This window comes from Procambarus clarkii, chromosome 41, assembly GCF_040958095.1.
Source record: "Procambarus clarkii isolate CNS0578487 chromosome 41, FALCON_Pclarkii_2.0, whole genome shotgun sequence".
Classification (NCBI taxonomy): Eukaryota; Metazoa; Arthropoda; class Malacostraca; order Decapoda; family Cambaridae; genus Procambarus; species Procambarus clarkii.
Genome location: NC_091190.1, coordinates 34418465 through 34445365, shown reverse-complemented (window position 1 = coordinate 34445365; position 26901 = coordinate 34418465). Strand labels below are relative to the sequence as shown.

At 41.8% G+C, this 26901-nt stretch overlaps 1 protein-coding gene across 1 annotated transcript in view; it reads right to left on the bottom strand.

Annotated features, from left to right (window-relative positions):
• Nucleotides 1-11248: 11248 nt before the first annotated feature.
• The window catches only part of LOC138373245 (uncharacterized), a 43992-nt gene continuing 28339 nt past the window's right edge, over nt 11249-26901 (bottom strand). Inside the window, exon 2 of the mRNA XM_069339285.1 lies at nt 11249-12234. Within this exon, the coding sequence (XP_069195386.1) occupies nt 11249-12234 (986 nt within the window). The remainder of the gene's footprint in view (nt 12235-26901) is intronic.

Sequence of the window (26901 nt, the reverse complement as noted above, 5' to 3'; positions counted from 1 at the left end):
AAACATCTAGTATAAAAAAGCATCCCCCCAGAAAAGAAAATTATACTTTTTATTATAAATTTCTCTCATGTGTACTATACATATACAAAACGCTAAATTGTAATGCCAATCCTGATCTCAAAAGCTTCATAGAAGGTTGTAACAGAACCCATGAGCATCACACCAGAAATAAATACAGTTTTGATATTCCTAGAGTACGACTTAATCAAACCAGAAATGCTCTACAAATCAAGGGGCCCAGAATGTGGAATGACCTTCCCAACCATGTTAAAGACAGTACCTCTCTCAACCAGTTTAAGATAAAAACTAAACACTACCTAATAAATTCCCTGTAACCTACCTCACTCCTCTATTGTCAACCCATGTCCGTTATTTTCTTTTTTTTTAATCAACACTGTTTGTCAACCTATTGTATTTGTGCTGCTTTTTCAGTCATGTTCCCCCTTTTTTTTTATCTTTATTTGTATTTGTTCTCAACACTTTTTATTCTTTATGCTCAATTAGTATTAAGTTCTAGATATTAATGTTTTTCTTGCCCGAAACGCATTGCGTAATAGTGGCTTTAGGCATTGTATGTACTAGCTCTATCTATATATCAATCCATTAATGTAACATCACTTGTATGTATATACCTTACCTGAATAAACATCTGAATCTGAATCTGAATCTGAATACACATGACAAGATGCTTAAGGGGTGGACATTAACAATGAGGAGAGCTCACAGGGATTGGAAAAGGAATGGTAGGACTGAGGAAGGGAAGAATGCTTTACTGGCAGTTGCTAGGCTGTGTGGGGAGAAGAGAAAGGAAATTAGGAGCAAGTATTGGCAGGAGTTTGCAGAGAAAGTTGGGAGTAACAGAAACTTGAAGGAAATCTGGCAAGACGTAAATAAAATAAGGGGTAAAAAACATAATTTTGTTGCACATCCTGACCCTCAAGGAATTGGAAATGGTCTCGTAAATAAATGGGCAGAAGCTGCCAAACTTAGTTCATTACCTGTTGTAACGAGAGAGTCATTAGATTCTTGGAAAGATCTAAGAAAGGATTTTATACTTACAGCAGGTAACAGTGGTGATGTCACTTGCACAGGTATTACCAGAGAAGAACTAATAACGGCGATTAAAGTTGGGAAATCTACCGCCCCTGGGGAGGATGGAGTAACTTATGAAATACTTAATGAACTTGCCATTATGACGAAAAGCCCACTTTTAGACCTCTTTAATATTAGTTATAAAGAGGGCAGTATTCCCAGTAAATGGGAAAAAGCTATGATCATCCCTATTCCTAAAGCCAATGGAGAGTACAGACCTGTGTCTTTAACCTCGTGTTTTTGTAAAATGATGGAGAGGATCATTTTATATAGACTTTTATATATAATAGGTGATCAGCTGTCTAGTAATTTGTTTGAGTTCCTCAAAGGAAAAAGTACCTCTGATTGTATTATTAAATGTCTAGCTAATGAAAATGATTATTATATAATTTTTATTGATTTACAAGGAGCTTTTGATAAAGCCAACAAAGAGGTTATTTTATATGAATTAGCTGGTCTTGGTGTTAAAGGGAGATTATTGCGCTGGATAGGGAATTATCTTCACGAAAGGAAGGCTCAGGTGTGGTATCAAGGTTGTATGTCAGGTGTGAGGTCTTTTGAACTCGGCACACCTCAGGGATGAGTGTTGAGTCCCACCCTGTTTAATGTACTAATGAATAAGATAGCATCTGAGAGATACTCAAATGGGGTAACTCCGATCATATATGCCGATGATATTTTGTTTCAGGGCAAGGATATTTCAAAGGTTCAAACAATGTTGGACAATTTCGGAAACCTGTGTCACCCAACCCGTTCTCGCAAATTTAATAAGTCAATATTGACTTATTAAATATGTGCATAGGTGTCATACTTAACATAATAGTTTCCCTTGAAAAGCTTCATAGAAAACACCGACCTTACCTAACCTACTTAGTATGTTAAGATAAGCATCTTATTGCTTCGTAATTACAATTATTACCTAACCTATACCTATAATAGGTTAAGTAACAATTGTAATTACGAAGCTATAAGATGCTTATTTTAACATACTAAGTAGGTTAGGCAAGGTCGGTGTTTTCTATGAAGCTTTTCAAGGGAAACTATTATGTTTAGTATATACAATACAATTTATTTATTTTTACAATACAATTTTATTTAGGTAAGGTACATACATACAATAAATATTTACAAGGATTGTTTGACTTATAGGTATAGCTAGTACATACAATGCCTAAAGCCACTATTACGCAAAGCGTTTCGGGCATGATAAACTTAAATGACAAGCTTAATACTAATTGAGCATAATGAGTAGAATGAAAACAAGAAATGAAAACATAGATGAAAAAGCAGCACAAATACAATTATGTCGACAAACAGCGCTCTTTAACGAAAAAAAAACAGACATTGGTTGACAATAGAAGGGTATGGTAGGTTACAGGGAATTTATTAGGTATAGCTTCGTTTTTAACTTAAACTGGTTGAGAGAGGTACAGTCTTTAACATGGTTGGGAAGGTCATTCCACATTCTGGGCCCCTTGATTTGTAGAGCATTTCTAGTTTGATTAAGTCGTACTCTAGGAATATCAAAACTGTATTTATTTCTGGTGTGATGCTCATGGGTTCTGATACAACCTTCTATGAAGCTTTTGAGATCAGGATTGGCATTATAGTTTAGCGTTTTATATATGTATAATACACATGAGAGAATGTGCAGTGACTTAATGTCTAACATATTCAGAGATTTAAGTAGGGGTACCGAGTGATGTCTGGGGCCAGAATTGGATATTGTCCTAATAGCAGCTTTGTGTTGAGTAATTAGAGGACGTAAGTGATTTTGGGTAGTAGAGCCCCAAGCACAAATACCATAGTTGAGATATGGATAGATAAGGGAGTAATAGAGAGTCACCAGGGCAGGGCGTGGTACATAATATCTGATCTTAGAAAGAATGCCCACAGTTTTTGAAACTTTTTTTGATATGTTTAGAATGTGTCCCTGGAAATTAAGCTTGTGGTCAATGAGAATGCCAAGGAATTTGCCATCTAATTTGTTACAAATTTGGGTATTGTTTATTTTGAGATTTATTTGATTAGAGGATTTATTGCCAAACAGAATATAAAAGGTTTTGTCAATGTTAAGGGTGAGTTTGTTGGCAGTTAGCCACAGATGGACTTTATTTAGCTCAGTATTTACTGTGGCATTTAGAGCAAGGGGATCAGGACTGGAGTAAATGATGGTTGTGTCGTCAGCAAATAGAATTGGTTTGAGGTGTTGGGAGGCATTTGGAAGGTCATTAATGTAGATGAGAAAGAGGAGAGGGCCAAGTATGCTGCCCTGGGGAACACCAATGTTGATGGGTAGGGTGGGAGAAATTGTATTATTCACAGAAACATATTGGAGCCTGTCAGTAAGGTAGGATTTGAGGTATTGTAGGGAGTGTCCTCTGACTCCATAATGATGTAATTTAAGAAGAAGGTTTTGGTGGTTGACAGTGTCAAAAGCTTTACGCAGGTCCACAAACAACCCAACAGAGAACTCATTTTTATCAAGAGCTGTATGAATCGAGTTAAGCTAGCATACTAATAAGTGCATCGTTAGTGCTTTTTTTGGGTCTGAAGCCATATTGGCAAGGGCTAAGTATATTGAGTTTGGCTAGATATGAGTAAAGCTGCTTATAGATTAGTTTTTCAAAAATTTTTGACAAGTTTGGCAGGATAGATATAGGTCTGTAGTTGTTAACATCTGTGAGATTACCACATTTGTGGACAGGCGTTACTCTCGCTTTTTTTAGAATATCTGGGAAGGTTTGGAGTTCAAGTGACTTGTTGAAGAGCAAAGCAATAGCAGGGGCTAAAGATCTGGAGGCTTTTTTGTAAATTAAAGTAGGTATCTCCTCAAGGACACCAGACTTGGTTTTAAGGGAAAGGATTATCTCATTGACGTCAGTGGAATTAATAGGCTTTAGGTACAGAGACTGTGGATAGTTACCTGAAAGATAGTCATTAATGTCTGTACTGTAAGATGGAATATCATTTGCAAGGGATGAACCAATGGAAGAGAAGAACCTATTGAACTCAGTAGCAGAATCAGAGGCTGAAAGCTGACCATCGTTATTAGACAGGAGAGTCGGTTTGTTATTTAAAGACTTCTTTGATCCCAATATTTGAGAAATTGTTCTCCAAGTTTGTTTAATGTTGCTCTTTATTTGGGTAAATTTATCTTCGTAGTATTTAGTTTTGGCTCGTCTAATTATCTTAGACAGCAATAATGAGTAATTCTTTGAGAATTCTTTGGAGACAATTCCTAACCTATACTTCTTCTCAAGGTCATGTTTTTTATTAATAGATTTAAGTATTCCCTTTGTAAGCCAGGGATTGTTAAGCCTTTTGGTTGTGACTTGTTTTGTAAGCATAGGACAGTGGGTATTATAAAGGCTAAGAGTTTTTTGAAGAAAAGATTGCACTGCTAGGTTGATGTCCACTATGTTACCTAACTCGGACTCCCAGTTGACATTATCAGCAGCAGTTATAAAATTGTCTATAGCAGTTTCATTGTGTAGTCTAAAACGTATCACTCTTGACTCAAGAGGTGGTTTGCTAATGTTAGTTAAGAGAAATGTGGGGTAATGATCTGTAGTGCTATCGGTGATTATACCTGAAGTAAGCGGAGAGGTTATGTTTGTCCAGATGTGATCGAGCGTCGTGGCAGTGCTATCAGTGATTCTAGTATAAATAATAATAATAATAATCTTTATTTAGGTAAGGTACATACATAAAGAGATTTACAAAGTTTGTTGGCTTTATAGATAGAGCTAGTACATACAATGCCTAAAGCCACTATTACGCAAAGCGTTTCGGGCAGGAAAAACATTAATGACTACAGCTTAAAACTAATGGGTAAAAAGAAAAGATGTGATGAGTACATATAAAAAATAGAGGTAAAAGAGGGGGGAACATTGTTGAAAAAGCAGCACAAATACAATTACAAATTATTACAGAAAATTACATTCAAACAGCGTTGATTTGAAAAACAAAAAAAACAAAAAATATACATGGGTTGACAACAGGGGGGTAAGGTGGGTTACATGGAATTTATTAGGTATAGCTTCGTTTTTAACTTAAACTGGTTGAGAGAGGTACAGTCTTTAACATGGTTGGGAAGGTCATTCCACATTCTGGGCCCCTTGATTTGTAGAGCATTTCTGGTTTGATTTAGTCGTACTCTAGGAATATCAAAACTGTATTTATTTCTGGTGTGGTGCTCATGGGTTCTGTTACAACCTTCTATGAAGCTTTTGAGATCAGGATTGGCATTATAGTTTAGCGTTTTATATATATGTATAATACACATGAGAGAATGTGCAGTGACTTAATGTCTAACATATTCAGAGATTTGAGTAGGGGTACCGAGTGATGTCTGGGGCCAGAATTGGATATTGTCCTAATAGCAGCTTTGTGTTGAGTAATTAGAGGACGTAGGTGATTTTGGGTAGTAGAGCCCCAAGCACAAATACCATAGTTGAGATATGGATAGATAAGGGAGTAATAGAGAGTCACCAGGGCAGGGCGTGGTACATAATATCTGATCTTAGAAAGAATGCCCACAGTTTTTGAAACTTTTTTTGATATGTTTAGAATGTGTCCCTGGAAATTCAGTAGGTCTAGTGATTAAGGGTATGAGGAAGCAGGAATTCATACAGTTGAGGAAGCTAACAGCAGTGGGGTGTTCAGGCTCGCAGAGGTCAATATTAAAGTCCCCTGCGATAATTAGGTGGTTTTTGTTCAGTCTGTTATCAAGTATTAGATTTCTAAGGTTAGAGTTGAATTCGAGTTGAATTAGAGTTGAATATCACCTATGCACGCAACTAATAAGTCAATATTGACTTATTAAATTTGCGAGAACGGGTTGTGTCACCATATGGGATTGGTGGTTAATGAAAACAAAACTAAGTTTGAATGTAGAAGTCGGAGGCCCATTATATTGAAAATGAACGGTAAAAATATAGAGAGAGTTAATATATATAAATATTTAGGCATATATGTTGGATATATCCATGAGAGTTTGGAAGCTGAGATGAACAGACTGTTGGGTCAATGTCGGAAGAGATTACAACCTCTGAAGGCCTTGGCATGCTGTGGAAAGGGAGTGGGAGTCCCTGTGCTACGAATGATATATTTGAGTACTGTAAGATCTCTTATTGATTATGCTGCACCTGTCATTTCTTGTTTTGGTAAAGGTAGGATGGGCAAGTTGGAGAAGGTACAAAATGAAGCCATAAGAATTATCTTAGGATGCCCAAGAAATGCTATGATTGAGATAATGAGAATGGAGTTGAATCTGCAGAGTATTGGGGATAAAATTGCAGAGATAAATGTAGCCTCTGCCATTAGATTAATGAGAGGTGTGGGAGCTAATGAATTAATCCTCTCGGTTCAAAAAGTGGGAAGTAATGAACAATATATGATGAAGAAGAGAGTATATATGAATAACTTATGTTATAATGTTATAAAGTATGATGTTATTACAGAGTGTATTGTTGTGCCCAAGAGAAAATTCACACCACCATGGGAGGATTGTAATGTAGATGTAGTAATTACTCCCTTGCAAAATAAAAAAAGTATGTATGAAATAGGAGAGCTGAGGGCAACATATGATTGTATAATTAGGAAATTGCCTACAGAAAACACTCTACATGTATATTGTGATGGGTCAGTAGCTAGGGATGGGAAGGCAGGATGTGGAGTCTTGATCAGGGAGTACACTGACATCGGCACTGTAGATACTGTTATTGGACGCCGCTTAACTGACAATGTCTCTTCAACGCAGGCTGAACTCCAAGGTGTATTAGCAGGATTACAGGAAGTAGTCAAATGTGGTAAAAATGCTTGCTTCTTTATTGACAGCAGAGGAGCGTTAGAGTCTTTAAATAGCAGACGCCCAGTATATCAGAATATTGTGATAGAGTGTAGAGAGAATGTTAAGAAATTAGAAAAAAACTGGGTATAAAGTAAGATTCATGTGGATCCCTTCACATGTGGGAATACTGTTGAATGAGGTAGTTGATGACATAGCGAAGAGAGCCACTGAAAGAACTCTTGTTGATGTTGTATGTCAGTTAACCTTGAAACAAATAAAAACAAGAATCAAGATGATCCAAGAGGATGAAGAAATGATAAAGAGAATGGCAATGGTGGGCAGTAGTAACACACTTAAGAATTATTCAATAATAAATACAAATTCGTCCTTCACTTATGGTAAAGGAAAGTCTACTTGGAAGGATTCAATTTACATGAGATTAAGATTAGGATACAAATATATCTGGCAATACGGTGTTGATGTCAGTGAAAAAGATAAGGAGTGTAAATTATGTAGTATGCCGCACGCCCACACCTTAGAACATTATGTATTAGAGTGTCAACTTATTGAAAACTATAGAAATAAGGAAATAAATAGTGTACCACATCAAATTGTTTGGATGTGTGATAATGGTATGATAGACAGTATACTTAGGAGCTACAAGAATTTTGCCCCAAGAGTGTAACAATTATATGCTGTACTTACTATATTAACCAGCAATGTTAAATGGGATTCTTGTAATGTTATTTGTCTATTTGTACTCACTGCATCTGTGCGCCCCTTGAGGGACTTGAAGTAGAGGGGGGTAGAAATAGCCTAAGCTACTCTATCCCTTTGAGATGTATTTATTGCTTATCTCAATAAACATACTTGACCTTGAACTTGCATTTCGAGCAGGAAAAACACTAAAGACTAAAACTTAATAATAATTGAGATTAAAGTATAAAAATGTGTTGAGAAAAATATAAAAATAAAAAAGGGGGGAACTTGGCAGAAAAACAGCAAAAATACAATTTTATCGACAAACAGCATTGTTTCAAAATAACAGACATGGGTTGACATTATAGGTGTAAGGTAGGTTTGTAACCTATCCATCGCTGCCCACTGGATTAGGAGCGGTGTGCAGGACAAACATATCAATTCTGATCAGGGAGAAAAGACAAGCCAAGATTGGGGGGACCTTAATTTATTAAATAATGTATACAGAGCAACTGCTGTACCACAATATAAATGATGTCGTATAACATGACTTAGTAGAATGCCAGTACTGCAAAGATGCAACTAAGGAAATAAGTCGTAGCACATTAACCGTGCCTAGTGCCAGTTAGCTGAAGGAATGTTGCAGTACTCGCAATCAGCTTAATGCTATAATTAAAGACAACACCAGAGTTAATTGAGTGGCATAGCCAGTACAGTATGTATAAAATATATTCTGTATACACAGAGGGCATAGAAAAGAATAGATAAGAATTTCCAGGGGTAATGATATGCTAGTGCCTCGTTTACATGTAAAGTCTGCAACCCCCAACTTGCACTACAAGTGAGCACTTGATATATGGTAAGTAGCTGCGGGCAGCCCTAGACTTGGGGATCCGGCGCAGCACTCCTCAAATTTCTATATTAGAAAAGTATGCACAGGAGAAAACGTTAGGAGCTCTAATGTGCATAGATGTTCTGCAGTCAAGGGAGGAGGGCGGGTGTTTCGAGCGAAGCGGACCGGAGCTGTGGAGGACTGAGGGAGAAACTCCTCATGCGTTTGCTTAAATGTGCCCCCCCCCCCTTCTCACGGCGCACGCAGCTCTCACAGAGTGCTGCGTAAATGTTTTTTCTCCTTCCCAGAATTCCCCCGCTTATTTCAAAATAAGCAGTGGCCATTTCTGATCGAGGAGAAAAAACAATTACCTAAGTGTAGTTACAGGATGAGAGCTACGCTCGTGGTGTCCCGTCTTCCCAGCACTCTTTGTCATATAACGCTTTGAAACTACTGACGGTCTTGGCCTCCACCACCTTCTCCCCTAACTTCTTCCAACCGTCTTCCACTCTGTTTGCGAAAGTGAATTTTCTTATATTTCTTCGGCATCTGTGTTTAGCTAGTTTATATCTACGACCTCTTGTTCTTAAAGTTCCAGGTCTCAGAAAATCTTCCCTATCGATTTTATCAATTCCTGTTACTATTTTGTATGTAGTGATCATATCACCTCTTTTTCTTCTGTCTTCTAGTTTTGGCATATTTAATGCCACTAACCTCTCCTCGTAGCTCTTGCCCTTCAGCTCTGGGAGCCACTTAGTAGCATGTCTTTGCACCTTTTCCAGTTTGTTGATGTGCTTCTTAAGATATGGGAACCACACAACTGCTGCATATTCTAGCTTTGGCCTAACAAAAGTCGTGAACAATTTCTTTGGTATATCGCCATCCATGTATTTAAAAGCAATTCTGAAGTTAGAAAGCGTGGCATAGGCTCCTCGCACAATATTCTTTATGTGGTCCTCAGGTGATAGATCTAGAACCACCCCTAGATCTCTTTCTTTAACAGAATTCTTTAAAGATTTCTCACATAATATATAGGTTGTGTGGGGGTCTATGTTCTCCTATTCCACATTCCATAACATGGCATTTATTAACATTAAATTCCATTTGCCAAGTGGCGCTCCATGTACTTATTTTGTTCAATATCATTTTCAATATGTATTTTGTCCAGGTCTTCTTGAAGGGCATGACAATCATCTAAGTTTCTTATCCTTCCTATTATCTTAGCATCATCAGCAAACATGTACATATAATTCTCTATACCAACTGGTAGATCATTTATGTAGACAATAAACATCACTGGTGTAAGAACTGAACCCTGTGGTACTCCACTTGTGACATTTCTCCAGTCCGATACATTGCCTCTGATCACAGCCCTCATTTTTCTATCAGTCAGAAAATTTTTCATCCATGTTAGAAGCGTACCGGTCACTCCTCCAATATTTTCCAGTTTCCAGAACAAACAACCTCTTATGTGGAACTCTGTCGGAAGCCTTTTTTAGGTCCAGATAGATGCAGTCAACCCAACCATCTCTTTCCTGTAATATCTCTGTTGCTCGATCATAGAAACTGAGTAAATTCGATACACAGGATCTTCCAGATCGAAAACCATACTGTCTGTCTGATATTATATCATTTCTCTCCAGGTGTTCTACCCATTTAGATTTAATTATTTTTTCCAATATTTTGACTATTACACTTGTCAATGATACCGGTCTATAATTAAGGGGGTCTTCCCTGCTTCCACTTTTGTAGATTGGAACTATGTTAGCCTTTTTCCACACATCAGCTACAACTCCTGTAAACAGGGATGCCTGAAAAATTGTTGAAGAGGAATGCTGAGCTCAGGTGCACATTCTCTCAGAACCCATGGTGAAACTTCATCTGGACCAACTGCTTTGTTCTTATTTAGCTCCTTGAGCATTTTTTCCACTTCGTCTCTAGACACCTCTATGTGCTCTATGTTGTTCTCTGGAATTCTGATTGTATCTGGTTCCCTGAAAATTTCATTTTGTACAAACACACTTTGGAACTTTTCGTTTAATGTTTCATACATTTCCTTTTCATTTTCCGTGAATCTATTTCCCATTTTCAACCTCTGAATATTATCCTTTACCTGCAATTTGTTGTTTATGAATTTATAGAATAGACCTGGTTCTGTTTTACATTTGTCTACAATCCCTTTTTCAAAATTTCTTTCTGCCTCTCTCCTCACTGCCGTGTAGTTGTTTCTCGCATCTTTGTATCGCTGGTATGTTTGGGTGTTCGGCCTCTTCCTGTATTGATTCCATTTTTGTGTCTTTTGGTCTTTTGGACAAGCTAGGATTGGGGGGGACCTTAATTTATTAAATAATGTATACAGAGCAACTGCTGTACCACAATATAAATGATGTCGTATAACATGACTTAGTAGAATGCCAGTACTGCAAAGATGCAACTAAGGAAATAAGTCGTAGCACATTAACCGTGCCTAGTGCCAGTTAGCTGAAGGAATGTTGCAGTACTCGCAATCAGCTTAATGCTATAATTAAAGACAACACCAGAGTTAATTGAGTGGCACAGCCAGTACAGTATGTATAAAATATATTCTGCATACACAGAGGGCATAGAAAAGAATAGATAAGAATTTCCAGGGGTAATGATATGCTAGTGCCTAGTTTACATGTAAAGTCTGCAACCCCCAACTTGCACTACAAGTGAGCACTTGACATATGGTAAGTAGCTGCGGGCAGCCCTAGACTTGGGGATCCGGTGCAGCACCCCCACTCCGCAGGCCAGCACAGCCGATCCCCCACCCCCGGAAGGGCGAGGTGCCCGCTGGCCGCAGAAGTAACTTATCTAGGTAGTGGAATGACGTCTTGCCTGACGTAGGAGTGGAACGCATCACTTTTCCACCTGCCGACTGCTCTGATTGCTGCCGGCGCCAGGCCATCCTTGGACATCTGCGTGGCCCTGCCGATTCTGAAGGAGTGCGGAGCATAATCGTTTGGGGGCAGTCCTAGTGCTCGAATGGCAGCACGGAGCACCCATGTGAAATCTTGTCTGGTGACTGGGGCGCTCGTTTCGTCTAGGAATATAGGTCCTGGTTCCATGCCCCGTCGTCTTATGCAGTTCGCCATGGCACGGACCGGGCAGTACTTGCTGTAGGGGTCTGCACTCAGGTTTAAAGTCGGGGTACGACCTGCACTGTGCTTGTAGGAGGCAAACGCGATGTCGATCCCCGTCCGTGATAAAGTTAACTGGTACAAGCATAGCGTGTGTTGCCCCTTCCCTGTATAGGTCACCTTCCCTGGCCGGAGGCAGGCGTAGGCGAGGGAGAAGAGCGCTCGGTAGCAGGTCTTCTCGTAAGTTGAGCAGCAGACACCTCGCAGGGCCCCCAGTAGTCGATGCAGTAGTCGTCTGGTCATGGGCAATCGTCGTGCGGGGAGCCGTTGGGCCTTGTTGCGCGCTCCCTTAAGCAGTTGTGTGACTAGGAACTGGCGAGTAGGATCCTCCCTACCATGCAGCTTGAACATGAAGGCGATCGCCGCGAGGTAAGCGCTGAGAGAGCGCAAAGCCAAGCCCCAAGACAGCAGCAACTGCAGGAAGTTCGCCAGTGTCGAGGACGAGGCCTCGAAGGGACACTCCCGTCTCCTGTCGTTCGATACGCACGCCACGTACTCCGCCCACTTATGTTGATACGTGCGCCGTGTCGCGGGCTGCAGGGAGTCGAGCAGCGTCCTTACAGTTTCAGGGTGAAGTTGCAGGGCAGAAGGTGCTGCGGGACTGTGGTTGGCTTCTCGGCGAGTCCTGCGTCTCGCAGGAACGAGGGCGGCAGTACCTGCAACCAGGAAAGAGCGTCACAAACCCCGTTTAACTTGCCCGGGAGGTGTGATGGAAGAAGCGTAATATTATGGGTGAGGAGGAGGATTGCCAGTGGCCGGACCAGTTGCATGAGGAGGGGGCACCTGGCGGACAGAGATTGCAGCACGTTTACCACAGCAGCGTTGTCGGACCTTACACACAAGCCTCTTGTTTGCTAACACTGGTGCAAAGATGGATATCCCCATGTAGAAGGGGTAAAGTTCGAGGAGCGCAATATTGAGCCGGCTCCAGTCCGTAGGCCAGGTACCCCTGAATCAGGTCGCTCCGAGTGTGAGTCCGTAACCCTTGGATGAAACGTCCGCACACATCGCGAGGGCCGTGGCGCACCCCCATCCACCGTCTGGTGGAAAAACCGTTATCCCATTGAATGCGCCGAGGAAAGTGTGCCAGGCTCCCAAGTCGAGCTTCGCCTCCGCGTCCAGCAGGCAGAGGCGTGAGGGACGTTGTACACCTCGTGTGAGCGGGTGGAGTCGTCGGAGGAAGGCCCGTCCCCCCGGTATGACTGACGTGGCAAATTGCAGTTTGCCGATAATCCCCTGCAGGTCCCGCAGGGGGAGGCTCTCGGTGTGGGATATTTGGGGCTTGACTCGATTTATTTAAAACTTAATATAATGAAAATCAATTACGAAGGACCACCCGCTTTTAAAGTAAAGAGGGAAACTAAGGAAATATGATCATTAGAAAATTCCTAGATGAACCAGTAACTATGGATAAAATACTAGAGAATATGATCACTTATATAATTAATGGGCTGTATAATTAACTGAATCAAAGCCTCAAACACCTACATTGGGGGGTTATTACTGGAACTCAATACGTCCAGGAACTAGTGTGGTTCGTACACCAGTCCAGTATGTAATAATCTAATCCTTTGATCATTTAGAGAATCATTATCTTTAACGCCAATAAGAACATAGATTAAGAACATGGGAATTGATATTTATAATAAACACATGTCAATCCAAAGAAACAATGTTCTGCATGTAAAGGAATACAGATAATAGAATTCAAGGAATACGGAAAGAGTCTTAGCTTGAAGACGATTTCCTAGAAGTTAGTTACGACTCATCCTCTGATTCTCCTGGACTCGTCATGGAACACTGGGAGATGATTAACACGGGAAATGACAGCTCGGAGAATTCTTCACACACGCTGCAAATCAAATTATATTCAGTAGCAACAGATTAAGCTGCTAGGCATCTATGTTCAAGAAATTTGGATTAAATACTGAGAGTAAATATTAACCTGTGGTTTTTTATTGTCGCTCTGCGTCACGACAAGCTACCCAGCTATAAACCCCCACCTAGATGATGCATCAAATAAGGATAAAGGTACTTAGCTAATATGGGCACTGTGTAAGTTAAGGCTTGCCGCAGTTCGCGTCCTAGGTTCAGGCTTCGTAATAACGAACACATGGTGTTTAGCCTAGCCTAGATGCTGACGCGTTTCACTGGCCGGTCACGTTGAACTACACGGAACCAAATTTAACAGGTTCTGGTCGAATGTCAAATTAAATCTCTTGACAATTCAACTCGTCGTGTAAAATGACACTGACACCAGCGAAATGAATGTCTGCAAAGGTTCTTCACACCTCACAGTGGCGACTTTCTTCTGAAGCTCTTGATAGCGTCTACCCTGGTTGCTGGGGTAATGGCGTCTCCCCCGCCCCGCGTCCCGCGTTTGCTACACAAATTATTTATTACGGATATTATCATTTCTCAAAGTTGTGATTGAAATGCTCGGATAAGGACGGGTTTATTATTCAGAGGAGTTAAATATTATTATTTGCCCGTTTTATGATGGTAAACGGACAATGGAGATGAATTAAAGTCTCTCCAGGGCATTCACGCGTGACGTTAAATTTATTACTAGATAACAGTTATAACTATAAACGCTCTATTTGGCTTTAGTTGGGGATCAGTTTATCTGTAATTAATTATGACACAGAACACCGTTGTTTTATAGAGAATCAAATTCAATTCTCAGACACACTGGATATAAATGTGTTTATTACAATGGAATCTGATGCAATACTGGCGTCTGGTGACGTAAGAATTTTAGCCTTATTGTACAGATGTAATTATTAGTACATGTGAACTCTACGTTTGGTTAGTTTGAATCACTACAAGGATTAGTAGATTTAGTAATAATTAATGAGAATACAACAGTGTTGTATTTAGTGTTGGAAATTTCCAACATAACTCTGGGGGAGAGTTATAGGGTCATAGTGTAATGTGGAGTACTGACACCTATCCCGAATTTGGTATTAATATTAGTATGTTAGTATGTTAGTACACACATAACGAATGTCCCGTATTTGTCAAGGACACACAAGAAACTTAAGTCTTGCTAATTTCATGTCAAATAGAACATGTTATTATGAATTACCTAAAGTTAATAATTAAGAAAGCTTGCAATAACTCTGAGACTGGTGTCGCTATGACATGTAATGGGTATATTACAAATCCCTAAGTCTGCAAACTCTCAGGTACTCTAGATAAATAATGTTATTTATAGCCTATACAATAATTAAAGATTTTAAATCACACAATTCAAACAACAGAATCTACTGTGAGAGGAAGTCCTGGGTCATAGTGACTTGTAATGGTTGGTTACTTGACATCACTCCACAGTATCATCATAGTTATCTAAATTGGATGTAAAAGGAATTACTCTTGGTCAGAGCTGTAATAGGCTTGTAATTTACGCCTACATTGTTGAGCAGCAGCTCTAGTGGGGCGGTTGTTCGGAGGTTCAGAATTACTGTCCTCGGAAATTACTGGAGAAACTGGATCTGGCTGATGTTCTCGCTCAGCCAATTCAAGAGGAACCAGCTTCTCTAAAGTTTTTAGAGTAGTGTTGCCTCGGCATAAAACTTTCACTACTCTCAGGACACCTTGATGATCTGGATGAATGGCAACAATTTTGCCTATGGGCCACTCTGACCTTGGTCCATCACTGTCGACTAGTACTAGGTCCCCTGGTTTTAGTTGCACTTTATTGTAAGGACTCGAAGCTCCGTAGTGGTACTCTCGTAGAGCTGTGAGGTACTCTCGAGTCCACACCTCATTCCACCTGTTAATAACCCTTGAGAGATGCTGGTAGCTTTCCACAAAGTCACCTCTGGTCACATGTGACGGGTCTACAGGGTCCTCTTCGGTTAAAGGGATGAGAGGGCTCAGTAGACCTCCATGGATCAAGTGTGAGGGACTCAGAGGTTCTCTCTGGGTGAAATCATCAGACAGGTAGGTTATTGGGCGGTTATTGACTCGCGCCTTGATTTCCACAACAATAGTTTGGAGTTCGGAGTAACTGACCTTTTGTCTGTGTAAAGTTTTTCTTAAACACTTCTTGACTGTGCCTACCATTCGCTCATAGAACCCACCTTGCCAAGGGGCTCTCGGTGCTATGAATTTCCAGTGACATTGTCGTCTCTGTAGGACTGACTGTACTTCTGGGTGATTCCAGACTTCTCGCAAACAAGCTTCTCCTGCCACAAAATTGGATCCATTGTCCGATATCATTAATTTGGGAAAAGATCTGCGAGCAGCAAATCTGCGGAAGGCCTGGATGAAGGCTTCAGCACTCATGTCTGAAGTGACTTCTAAATGTTTGCCTCTGGTTGTAGCACACGTAAAGAGACAAATGTATGCTTTCACTGGTATATTATCTGGGTTGCCAGTGAGAAGTAAGGCTCCTGTGTAATCAACACCAGTGGTTTCAAAGGGACGAAGATGAACCACTCTTTCTTCAGGGAGTGGTGGAGGTCCTGGGTAAGGACATACTCTAGCATCGTATCTTTTACAGATTACACAGAATTTAATTATTGACTTAACTGTCTGACGACCTTGAGGAAGCCAGTACTTTTGTCTAAGGTCGGTGAGAGTATCTAACACTCCACCATGTATAGTACCATATTGATGGTGATGTAAAACAAGAAGTTTAGTGATGATGTGGTGGCGAGGTAGAAGAATTGGATTCTTCGTGTCCAAATCAATTTTTGCATGAAGCAAACGTCCTCCACATCTTAGTATATTATGAGTGTTGGCATCATACCAGATACCTAGAGACTTAGTTAATTTGTCTTGAAGATTTTCATATTCGCTTCCATATGTCTCTTGCTGTGCACGTTTGATCAAGTAGAGGATAGGATTGGGAAACTTATGTCGAATTCCTATCTTAGCAAGAAAGTCAAACACATGTGCAGTCACTCTTAATAACTTGCTTAAGCTAGAATAATTGTGAGGATCAATGGCTAAGATTCGTTGAGGTTCTGGTTCTTTCATGGGAGTGGTGATATTGGTCACTATGACTTGTGGCTTTTGTTTGGGCCACTGACCACCAACAAGCCATGAAGGTCCATTGAACCACAATGAAGACTTGATAAGTTGTTTTAGTGTTAACCCTCGAGATAAATAATCTGCAGGATTGTCCTTAGTAGGAACATGTCTGAATTTATATCCAGCAGATAACTCATGAATTTCCCTAACACGATTACTGACGTAGGGAGTCTTGTTGTTGTTGTTTCTTACCCATTGTAAGACTGCCTCGTTGTCTGACCACACGACAATCTCACCAAAGTGGATATTATTGAGTGTCTTTGCCAGGCAACGAGCCAATCTTACTCCCACCAGCAATGCAGTCAACTCCATTTGAGGTAAAGATCTCTTCTTAATGGGAGCAACTCTTGCTTTAGATGTGAGCAAAATTGATTGTGCACTATTAACTAAGTAGGCTACTGCGCCATATACTTTGCCAGAGGCATCGCAGAAAACGTGCAAATTGGTGGGTAAGTTTGGTCCTGAAGCATTACGAGGAAATTTCAAAACACCTAACTGATTAAAATCCGCTGCGAGTATCTGCCATTTAGCTTGTAACTCACTTGGTAACGGATCATCCCATCCCATATGTTTCTGCCAGCACTCCTGCATTAGGAGTTTGCCCCTTATTAATATAGGACTAAGTAGGCCTAAAGGGTCAAATGGTTGACTGACAAACGAGAGCAGTGTTCTCATGGTAAGGGTTGAGTTATCAGTTTGTACTGACTTGACATTCATCTCGTCAGTACTGGTGTTCCATTCCACACCCAGAACCTTTAATTGATTGGGTACCTGATAACCTGGGAATTCTTTCTCGATTACCTGGTTGAGTAATTCATTATTTGAGGCCCATGACTGTAGTGGCATATTGGCTCCTAATAGCTCACGGTTAGCCTCATGGCAGATTTCTACCAAATTAGTTTGATCATTAGTTGTTCCCTGGAAATTGTCGACATACAAGTTGTCGCTAATGTCTGCCTTATAGGGGCTGTTTGATTTCCTCAAATGCGTGTCTAATGTTGCTTGCAAAAGAAACGGTGAGGACGTAGCTCCGAATAATACTGAGGCAAAACGATATGTGATGACTTCACTGTTAGGATCCAGTGGGTCCTTAATCCAGAGAAATTTTGTGTTACGTTACGATCGAGGAAGTTACGATCTTCCTCCTGTAAACCTACTCGGAGGAAAGCCTTGCTGATATCAGCAGTATAGGCGAAAATACCAGTGCGAAATCGTAACAGCACATCATGCAGCCTTTGTGTTAGGCTAGGTCCCGTTTGGAGACATTCATTTAAGGAGACACTGCTTGGCTTTGCTTTAGCACTACAGTTAAAGACAATACGAATAGGGGTTGTCAATGAGTCTTTCACCACAGCGTGATGAGGTAAATAATGACCTATTTCTCGGTCATCGTTATCAACAACTTCAATAAATTTACTGTTAAGTTGTTGTTGGATGAGTTGACGATACATGTTCAGTTTGTCGGGCTGCTTCTGTAGTCGTGTTAATTGAGAGTGCAATTGTGAGGCTGCCATAAAATAATTTACTGGAAGTTGTGGATGATCCAACTTCCATGGGAGTCTTACCCAGTATTGTTTATTTTCATAGACAACTGTATCCAGATATTGCTGGTAAGTCCACGTATCATCAGGGCTTGGTTGTTCAGGGATAATACCTAAAGTGTCTAAATCCCACAAACGATGTATTGGTGGGTCAGACTCAATATCCTCAGATATTTCTCTGAAACGTAGGGGTGACTGTTCCAAGCCTAGTCACGCCACTATTATGTTATTAGATTGTTGGTTTGTAGACGCAGGATTTTGTCTGAAAAGCACCGGTCCCGTAAGCAATTTGCCTCCTGCAGACGACAACAAATTCATTCCGTGTTGTCTAGTGCAGCCAGTTATAAATTTGTAATAACGATCCGCGCCTATAAGTATTCCAACATCAGTGAGGCAGTCAGAATTTATTTTATAATCTGCTAGCCTCATGCGGTTTCGTCTAAGATGTCTCGCAGTGCGAGCTAACCCCTGTGACCTGCAGGTCTGTAGGAAGTTTATCTACTACTACCGCTTGTATTGGGCTAGTGGAAGATCCGAGTCTCACTAATACCTTAACTACTTGGTATTCCCGAGGTCCACTATTCGACAAGAAAACCAGAAAGCACGAGTTAAGTGCATGGAGACTTAATATGCCATAACTCACAGTGAACCTCAACAGTAATCAACCAAAATTAACCAATTTTCGCCTGCCTTTCTACGACCCTTCTGCCAAGTGTTCCCTATACGATAGGCATCCCTACTATAATTCACCAAGTATCTACCTTTAGAAACGCTACCAAGAATCTATTCGTCGAAAACATGCCCAAACATAACAACAAGCAAGGTAGGGGTGCCTCTCGCTCTGGTTCCATTACTCCTAGAGATCTGAATGAAACACTGGCAACGCCGCAACCCTCGCCGATGTTGGTAAACACAGCATCCGCTCCCCCTCCTCACTCCCCCCCTTCAACTCACCTCGAATCTCTAGCTGTAGAATTCACTCAATCTATGGCTCCCTGTCTAAACTTCAAACCTCTCCGAAGTAATCCATGGCTCCAGAAACTGCACAACCTTGTGAAAATGCAATCAGAAGCTATTTTGGCCCTCCAAGACACAGTCACCCGACAACAATGTAGCGAGTAGATTATCCCAATACTATTATACTCGCTCCAAATGCATTGTTGATATTCCTGTCAACCTTTGGAGATGAATGAGGTGAGGCGTTGCCTGGGCAACACAGTGAGGTGTTGCCCGAGCATATAAGCAGCGGTGTAGCGAACATTGGCTAGTCTACTTTCAAGTGTGGTCTAGAGCAGACACTTGCGAGATACTGTACCGACGCTCAGTGCGCTCAACTCACACCAAAGTATCACCGGTGTACTTCTGTATATTCGACCAAATATATATATAGTATCTTAGTGTCTGTGTTTATTTGTCACCATACTTTACGTAACAATAGAACCGTTACATTGGTGACCCAGTGAGTGAAAAAGAACACCTAGTCACAAACTAGGTCTTCGCCATGGATTTATCTACCAGGTTTCCAGCATACAACGCAGATGAGCCAGAATTTTGGTTCATGCAGATGGAGGCTATTTTCGACCTTCACGAAATTTCGACTGAGAAAGCCCGATATGCCTGTACCCTGCCAACACTTCCCTCGGAGGCTATGCACACTGCCTCCGCTGTCATCACCGCGCCATCACCGGACACCAGGACGTACACTGCATTGAAGGCCGCTCTTCTACAGGCAGCAATGAAACGCCGCATTCAACAAAGGGACCAACTCTTCACTGACACAAGATTAGCAGACAAAACACCAGCTCAGCTTCTGTGGCATATTCAGTATGTGATGCATACTGCAACTGGCCCAGCCCCCAGCGAGATTGTGAGATCACTGTGGATACAACTCTGTCCAAAACACATTCAACCGGCCCTATTCAGTATGGCTGACGACACCCCATTAGCCCAGCTGGCTACACTGGCAGACCGGCTTCATACGACGTCTGATAACACTATATTGTCCCACCTCAGTGATACACAGCAGACTACAGACACCCAACAACTCGACGTCCTCCAGAACCGGCGTTTCGTCCACCCAGGGAAAACGTACCATGCGAATCCAGTATCAGTCTCTAGGCGACAGCGAGAACGTCGGGGAAAGCTTTGTTCTTACCACCAGAAGTTCGGACACCAAGCCCGCAACTGTAGGGCTCCTTGTTCCTGGTCGGGAAACTACTTCGGCGGGGACTGTTAACGGCCAGTGACCCCGCCATTTCAAACACTACACTGCTCTACATATCTGACGTCATAACCAAACGCCGTTTCCTCGTTGACACAGGTGCAGCAGCTAGCGTGTTGCCTCCCCCACTGGTCAAACCAACCCATACTCCTGGTTTGGACTTACGAGCCGCCAATAGTACGTCCGTCCGTACATATGGGACCCGCGCCCTGGTTCTCGAGTTCGCCTCTCTGGGTCGCTTTACATGGACTTTCCTCATAGCGGATGTGGAACAACCCATTCTTGGATGGGATTTCCTGCAACACCATCGACTTATGGTGGATCCCGCAGGTGCAGTACTTCGAGCCTCTCCTAGTACCTCTACACAAGTTAACATCGTCACCCCAGTCGCATCTACGGAACTTCAAGCACTCCTGGATGAATTCAAAGATGTGACCCAACCCGCCAGCCCTCGACCTGAAGTGCAACATACGATTACGCATCACATTACTACAACGGGAGCACCTACCTTCGCCAGACCACGCCGCCTGGCACCGGAACGACTGGCGGTAGCACGTGCTGAATTCAATATGCTACAGGAGGCGGGAATAATCCGCCCTTCGAACAGTCCATGGGCTTCACCTCTCCATATGGTCCCGAAAACAGCCCCAGGGGAATGGCGCCCTTGCGGAGACTACAGGGCTCTCAACGTTCGCACTCTGCCGGATCGCTACACAATACCACACATCCAGGATTTCTCACAGGGATTGAGCAACGCAACCGTTTTTTCGAAAATTGACCTTGTGCGGGCATTTCACCAGATCCCTGTGGAACCGGCAGACATTCCGAAAACAGCGATCACAACACCTTTTGGACTGTTTGAATTCGTCCGGATGCCTTTTGGTCTACGGAATGCAGCCCAGACATTCCAACGCTTCATCGACCAAGTAGTTAAGGACCTTCCTTTTTGCTACGCCTACATTGACGATCTGCTGGTGGCCAGTACATCACCAACAGAACATCTGCTACACCTCCGACTCCTTCTCACCCGTCTGCGCAACTTCGGCTTGCAGCTCAACTCCGAGAAGTGTATTTTCCATGTTCCAGAGCTGGATTTCTTGGGACACCGTGTGTCAGCAGCAGGGGTCCAACCACTAGAGAAGAAAATCGAGGCAATCAAGGAATTCCCGCGCCCATCTACTCCAAAGAAGTTGCAAGAATTTCTTGGTGTAGTGAATTTTTATCATCGATTCATCCCACATTGTTCGGACATCTTGCGACACTTATACGACCTCTTACGAGGTCGGAAACTCACGTCCCGTCTTCCGTTGGAGTGGACTCCCCAGGCAGAGACAGCATTCACCGACATAAAACACAAGCTGGCGGAATTCACCTTGCTCGCACACCCAGTGTCTGACGCTCCCACCAATCTATCTACCGACGCTTCAAACACAGCAATTGGTGCTGTACTACAATAGCTCGTTGAAGGAGAATGGCGCCCAATTGCATTCTTTTCAGCGCGCCTGTCACCCACTGAAGAGAAGTACAGCACTTTTGATAGGGAACTGCTCGCCATCTACTCAGCCATACAACATTTCCGGCACTTTCTCGAGGGGCGGAACTTCCACATCCTCACAGACCACAAACCTCTCACTTATGCGCTGGCGGCCAAGGGTGATGCTCACTCTCCTCGAGTAGCCAACCACCTGGGATTTATTTCCCAATTTACCTCGGATATCCGTCATGTCAAAGGAACTAATAATGTCATAGCCGATGCACTGTCTCGACCCACCATAAACCACGTCGTGACAAACCCAGCTCAGGTGGACTATTGTGTAATCAGTAAGGCCCAACGGGAAGACCCTGATCTGCAGCGATTACGAACATCTGACACAGCTCTCCGGTTCATCGAGATTCCCATGGAAGGTGGCGGAAGGATAATCTGTGACACCTCACGGACGGTAGCACTTAGGCCCTACATTCCTGCCCAGTTTCGCTGGAAAACGTTCTCAGTATTTCACTCCCTAGCACACCCAGGAGTACGTGCTTCCCAGAAACTACTAACGGAGCGTGTTGTATGGCCAGGAATCAATGCCGATGTTCGACGATGGACTCGCTCATGTCTCCAGTGCCAGCGAGCGAAAACACATCGTCACACAAAGAGCCCTCTTCAACAGTTTCCGTTACCTTCTGACCGTTTCGAGGTGGTGCATGTAGACATCGTTGGACCATTACCGTCGGCAAGAGGATATTCTTATCTACTCACCTGCATCGATCGATTCTCCAGATGGCCGGAAGCAATCCCATTAATCAACATCTCAGCTGAGTCAGTGGTCCAGGCTTTCCTCTCTGGATGGGTCGCCCGTTTTGGCAGCCCCTCTGTCATCATCACCGACCAAGGACGACAGTTCGAATCATATCTATGGAAGGAACTTATGGAATTCCTCGGCACCACACATAACCGAACCACAGCATACCACCCTGAGTCGAACGGAATGGTAGAACGCTTTCATAGACAACTAAAAGCTGCCCTAAGAGCTCAAGCACGCCCTGATGATTGGATCGACAACCTTCCATTAGTCTTGCTTGGCATCCGTTCGGCCACGAAGGAGGGCAGTGGATTCTCGGCAGCAGACTTAGTATACGGATCTAGCCTGCGGCTTCCGGGCGAATTCTTAACCCCAACGCCACTTATCACACCCCCAGACCCCACTTTTGTCCAGAAATTACGGGCGGCCATGACAAACATTCGGCCTACACCACCACGCCAACCGACAACTCGTGCTACATATGTGCCTCATGAGCTCCACACAACTGAACACGTATTTGTAAGAGTCGACGCTGTTCGACGCCCTCTACAGTCACCTTACGAAGGACCATTTAAAGTGGTTTCTCGAACACCGAAGTTCTTCACCATTGAACGCCGAGGACAGCGGGTAAACATCTCCATCGATCGCCTTAAACCAGCACACTGTGACGCTGCCCCAGACATCCCTCCAGAGACACATCCGCCGACTACGCAGTTCACTTTTCGACCACAGTTACCAGCAGCACCGCCACCTACGACAACGGACGATCCTGTACGACCTCTCACCCTACAACCCCAGTTACCAGCCGCACCACAACCTGATTCTGCGACGACGGACAATCCTGTGCGACCTCCCACCCTACGACCCCAGTTAGATGACATCAGCGAAGAGGAGGAAGTTAACTTTGATGGTTATGTAACGCGAGCAGGGCGTACAATTCACCGACCAGCTAAGTTCCTTGATCAAGTATTTTTCCCTTCATCCCCTGGGAGGGGGAGTTCTGTAGCGAGTAGATTATCCCAATAATATACTCGCTCCAAATGCATTGTTGATATTCCTGTCAACCTTTGGAGATGAATGAGGTGAGGCGTTGCCTGGGCAACACGGTGAGGTGTTGCCCGAGCATATAAGCAGCGGTGTAGCGAACATTGGCTAGTCTACTTTCAAGTGTGGTCTAGAGCAGACACTTGCGAGATACTGTACCGACGCTCAGTGCGCTCAACTCACACCAAAGTATCACCGGTGTACTTCTGTATATTCGACCAAATATATATATATAGTATCTTAGTGGCTGTGTTTATTTGTCACCATACTTTACGTAACAATAGAACCGTTACAACAACATACCATAGACCGCCTCCTTGAATCGTCGATGAACAACAACCAAGAAATTCTCAACATACAAACTGTTGCAAATGGTGCAATGGATCAAATACGTAAGATTCAGGCCGAAGAAACCCTCCAAGCTCAAAGTGACCTCCTTCAAAAGCTGGAAAAACAGATCAATCTCCTTCAGATTCACCAGGCGGCTTCCGAAGATGACCAAGAGCAACAACAACTTCATGACTCCCTGATAATTAGCTCTACTGATCTACCTAATGAACAACAAGGTGAGGATTGCTGTAACATAGCCAACACCCTAATTAATTCAAAGATCAGTGTCAATGTTCAAATCAAATCGGCTATTAGGATAGATAAAAACAATCCCCGTAACAGTAGGAGAATGCTCATCAAACTTGCAAACCCCTCTGCGAAGTTTGACCTCATACAATCAGCTGCTAAGCAAAAAACCAACCTCTATATAAATGAGTGTCTTACAAAGCAGCGTGGATCCCTCCTCTACAGGCTGCGCCAAATTCGCAAACAAAAACCTGGTCTTATCAAGCAGTGCTACACTAGGAATGGTACGATTTTTGCGAAGAAAGAAGGTACAGGAAAAAGATATGAAATAAAATGTGACCAACAACTCCTGGCCTTCTTAAGTGATTGTGGTATATCGGAAAACCTGAACCCGAACAATGCCAGTACATAAAATAACTCTTTCAGTGCCTGAGCCTAACCTAACTTAATCTAACTTTGTCTAAGGTGCTGTCTCTGCCTTACCATTTACCTAATGTTCTCTTATTCATATAATTTCCTAAATAATCCATCAAGTCTCCATGCACTTATGCAAGCATCTACCTCAGTTTCATTGTAAAATTTTACTCTTAAATCTAATCTTACCCTATTCCATTTATATTTTAAATTTATTTGTATTGATCTATGTCATTTATTGAAATCAATTATTGATCTCATTTTTGTTCTTTTAATTAAGTTCATACTAATTATAAGTTAAAACTAAGCTTAATCAAATTTATTATCTTTAAGATTATTTTACTTTACAATTATCATTTGTCAAATTTTTCTATATATTCATCTTGACAGTCTCTACTGATTTTTTGTTCTCTCCACCAAACTTGTGTATCCTCCATGGCTATCTAGTGACCTTAATTCTACCTCTAATTGTTTCAATTCTTTTGTTTACTTGCATTTATTGTTGTGTCTTGCCATAATTATTCTCTATTTTAGCAGACTCAATACTTTGTAAGCTCTTATTGTATTGTCATATTATTATATTGTTGTGTTTTGCTATAATTACTTTTTATTTTACAGCAGATTTGTTTTTCATCTGTTCCTGTAATTGCTTATCTTATTGTATCGTGACATTCTTATCTATATTGATATATATTATCTGTCTATTGTTACTTACAGTGTACCTGAGAGTACCTGTAAGCAATCTACCTCATTTTTCATTTTTGCTCAATTTGTTTTTGTATTGTTTAGTCTTGTTTATATTTTTGTTTTGTATATCTATATCTTGTGTTTTGTATAGTCCATGTTTATATGTTTTTTCTTTAATCTCATTTATTACCTAGATTTCCTAGCCTAGCCATACTCCCTTACTCCATTGTACCCCTGTAAGCCCTTTTTGTGTTTGTTTTGTACAGTATTGTGTATATATTTTTTTTCTTGTTTTTTCCTGCAATCAGCTTTTTTTATGCAGTCAAGTATAGACCCAGAACTTAACCTCTTATCCACTATCTATGACAATAATCACTTTAATGATCTAAATTGCAGATATTTTGCAGCACATGATGTAAACAATGTATTAACTCATAATCACAATATCTCTGTAATCAATTTGAACGTTAGATCCCTAGGATCTATGTTAGATCCTAGTGATGTTAGATCCTAACATCACTTCGATGATGTTAGTGCCTTGATTGAAGCTATTGACAACAAATTCTCTTTTATTATACTTACTGAAACATGGTTGAAAGAGGATACTACTCAACTCTTTAACATGCCTAACTACTCAGCAATTCACAACTGTCGTCAACTTCAGAGAGGTGGTGGCACTGCTCTTTACTACCACCAAGAACTAACATGCTTAAAAGAAATTAGAACTAGAGACTGCTATGGGGAGTATATCTTCGCCAGCTTCAGAGTCAAGGGTGCTGAGTCTATCCTGTCTGTGGGTGCAGTTTATAGAATTCCTAACACTGACGTGTCCGAATTAAACTCAAACCTTAGAAATCTAATACTTGATAACAGACTGAACAAAAACCACCTAATTATCGCAGGGGACTTTAATATTGACCTCTGCGAGCCAGAACACCCTACTGCTGTTAGCTTCCTCAACTGTATGAATTCCTGCTTCCTCATACCCTTAATCACTAGACCTACTAGAATCACTGATAGCACTGCCACGACTCTTGATCACATCTGGACAAACATAACCTCTCCGCTTACTTCAGGTATAATCACCGATAGCACTACAGACCATTACCCCACATTTCTCTTAACTAACATTAGCAAACCACCTCTTGAGTCAAGAGAGATACGTTTTAGACTACACAATGAAACTGCTATAGACAATTTTATAACTGCTACTGATAATGTCAACTGGGAGTCCGAGTTAGGTAACATAGAGGACATCAACCTAGCAGTTCAATCTTTTCTTCAAAAAACTCTTAGCCTTTATAATACCCACTGTCCTATGCTTACAAAACAAGTCACAACCAAAAGGCTTAACAATCCCTGGCTTACAAAGGGAATACTTAAATCTATTAATAAAAAACATGATCTTGAGAAGAAGTATAGGTTAGGAATTGTCTCCAAAGAATTCTCAAAGAATTACTCATTATTGCTATCTAAGATAATTAGACGAGCCAAAACTAAATACTACGAAGA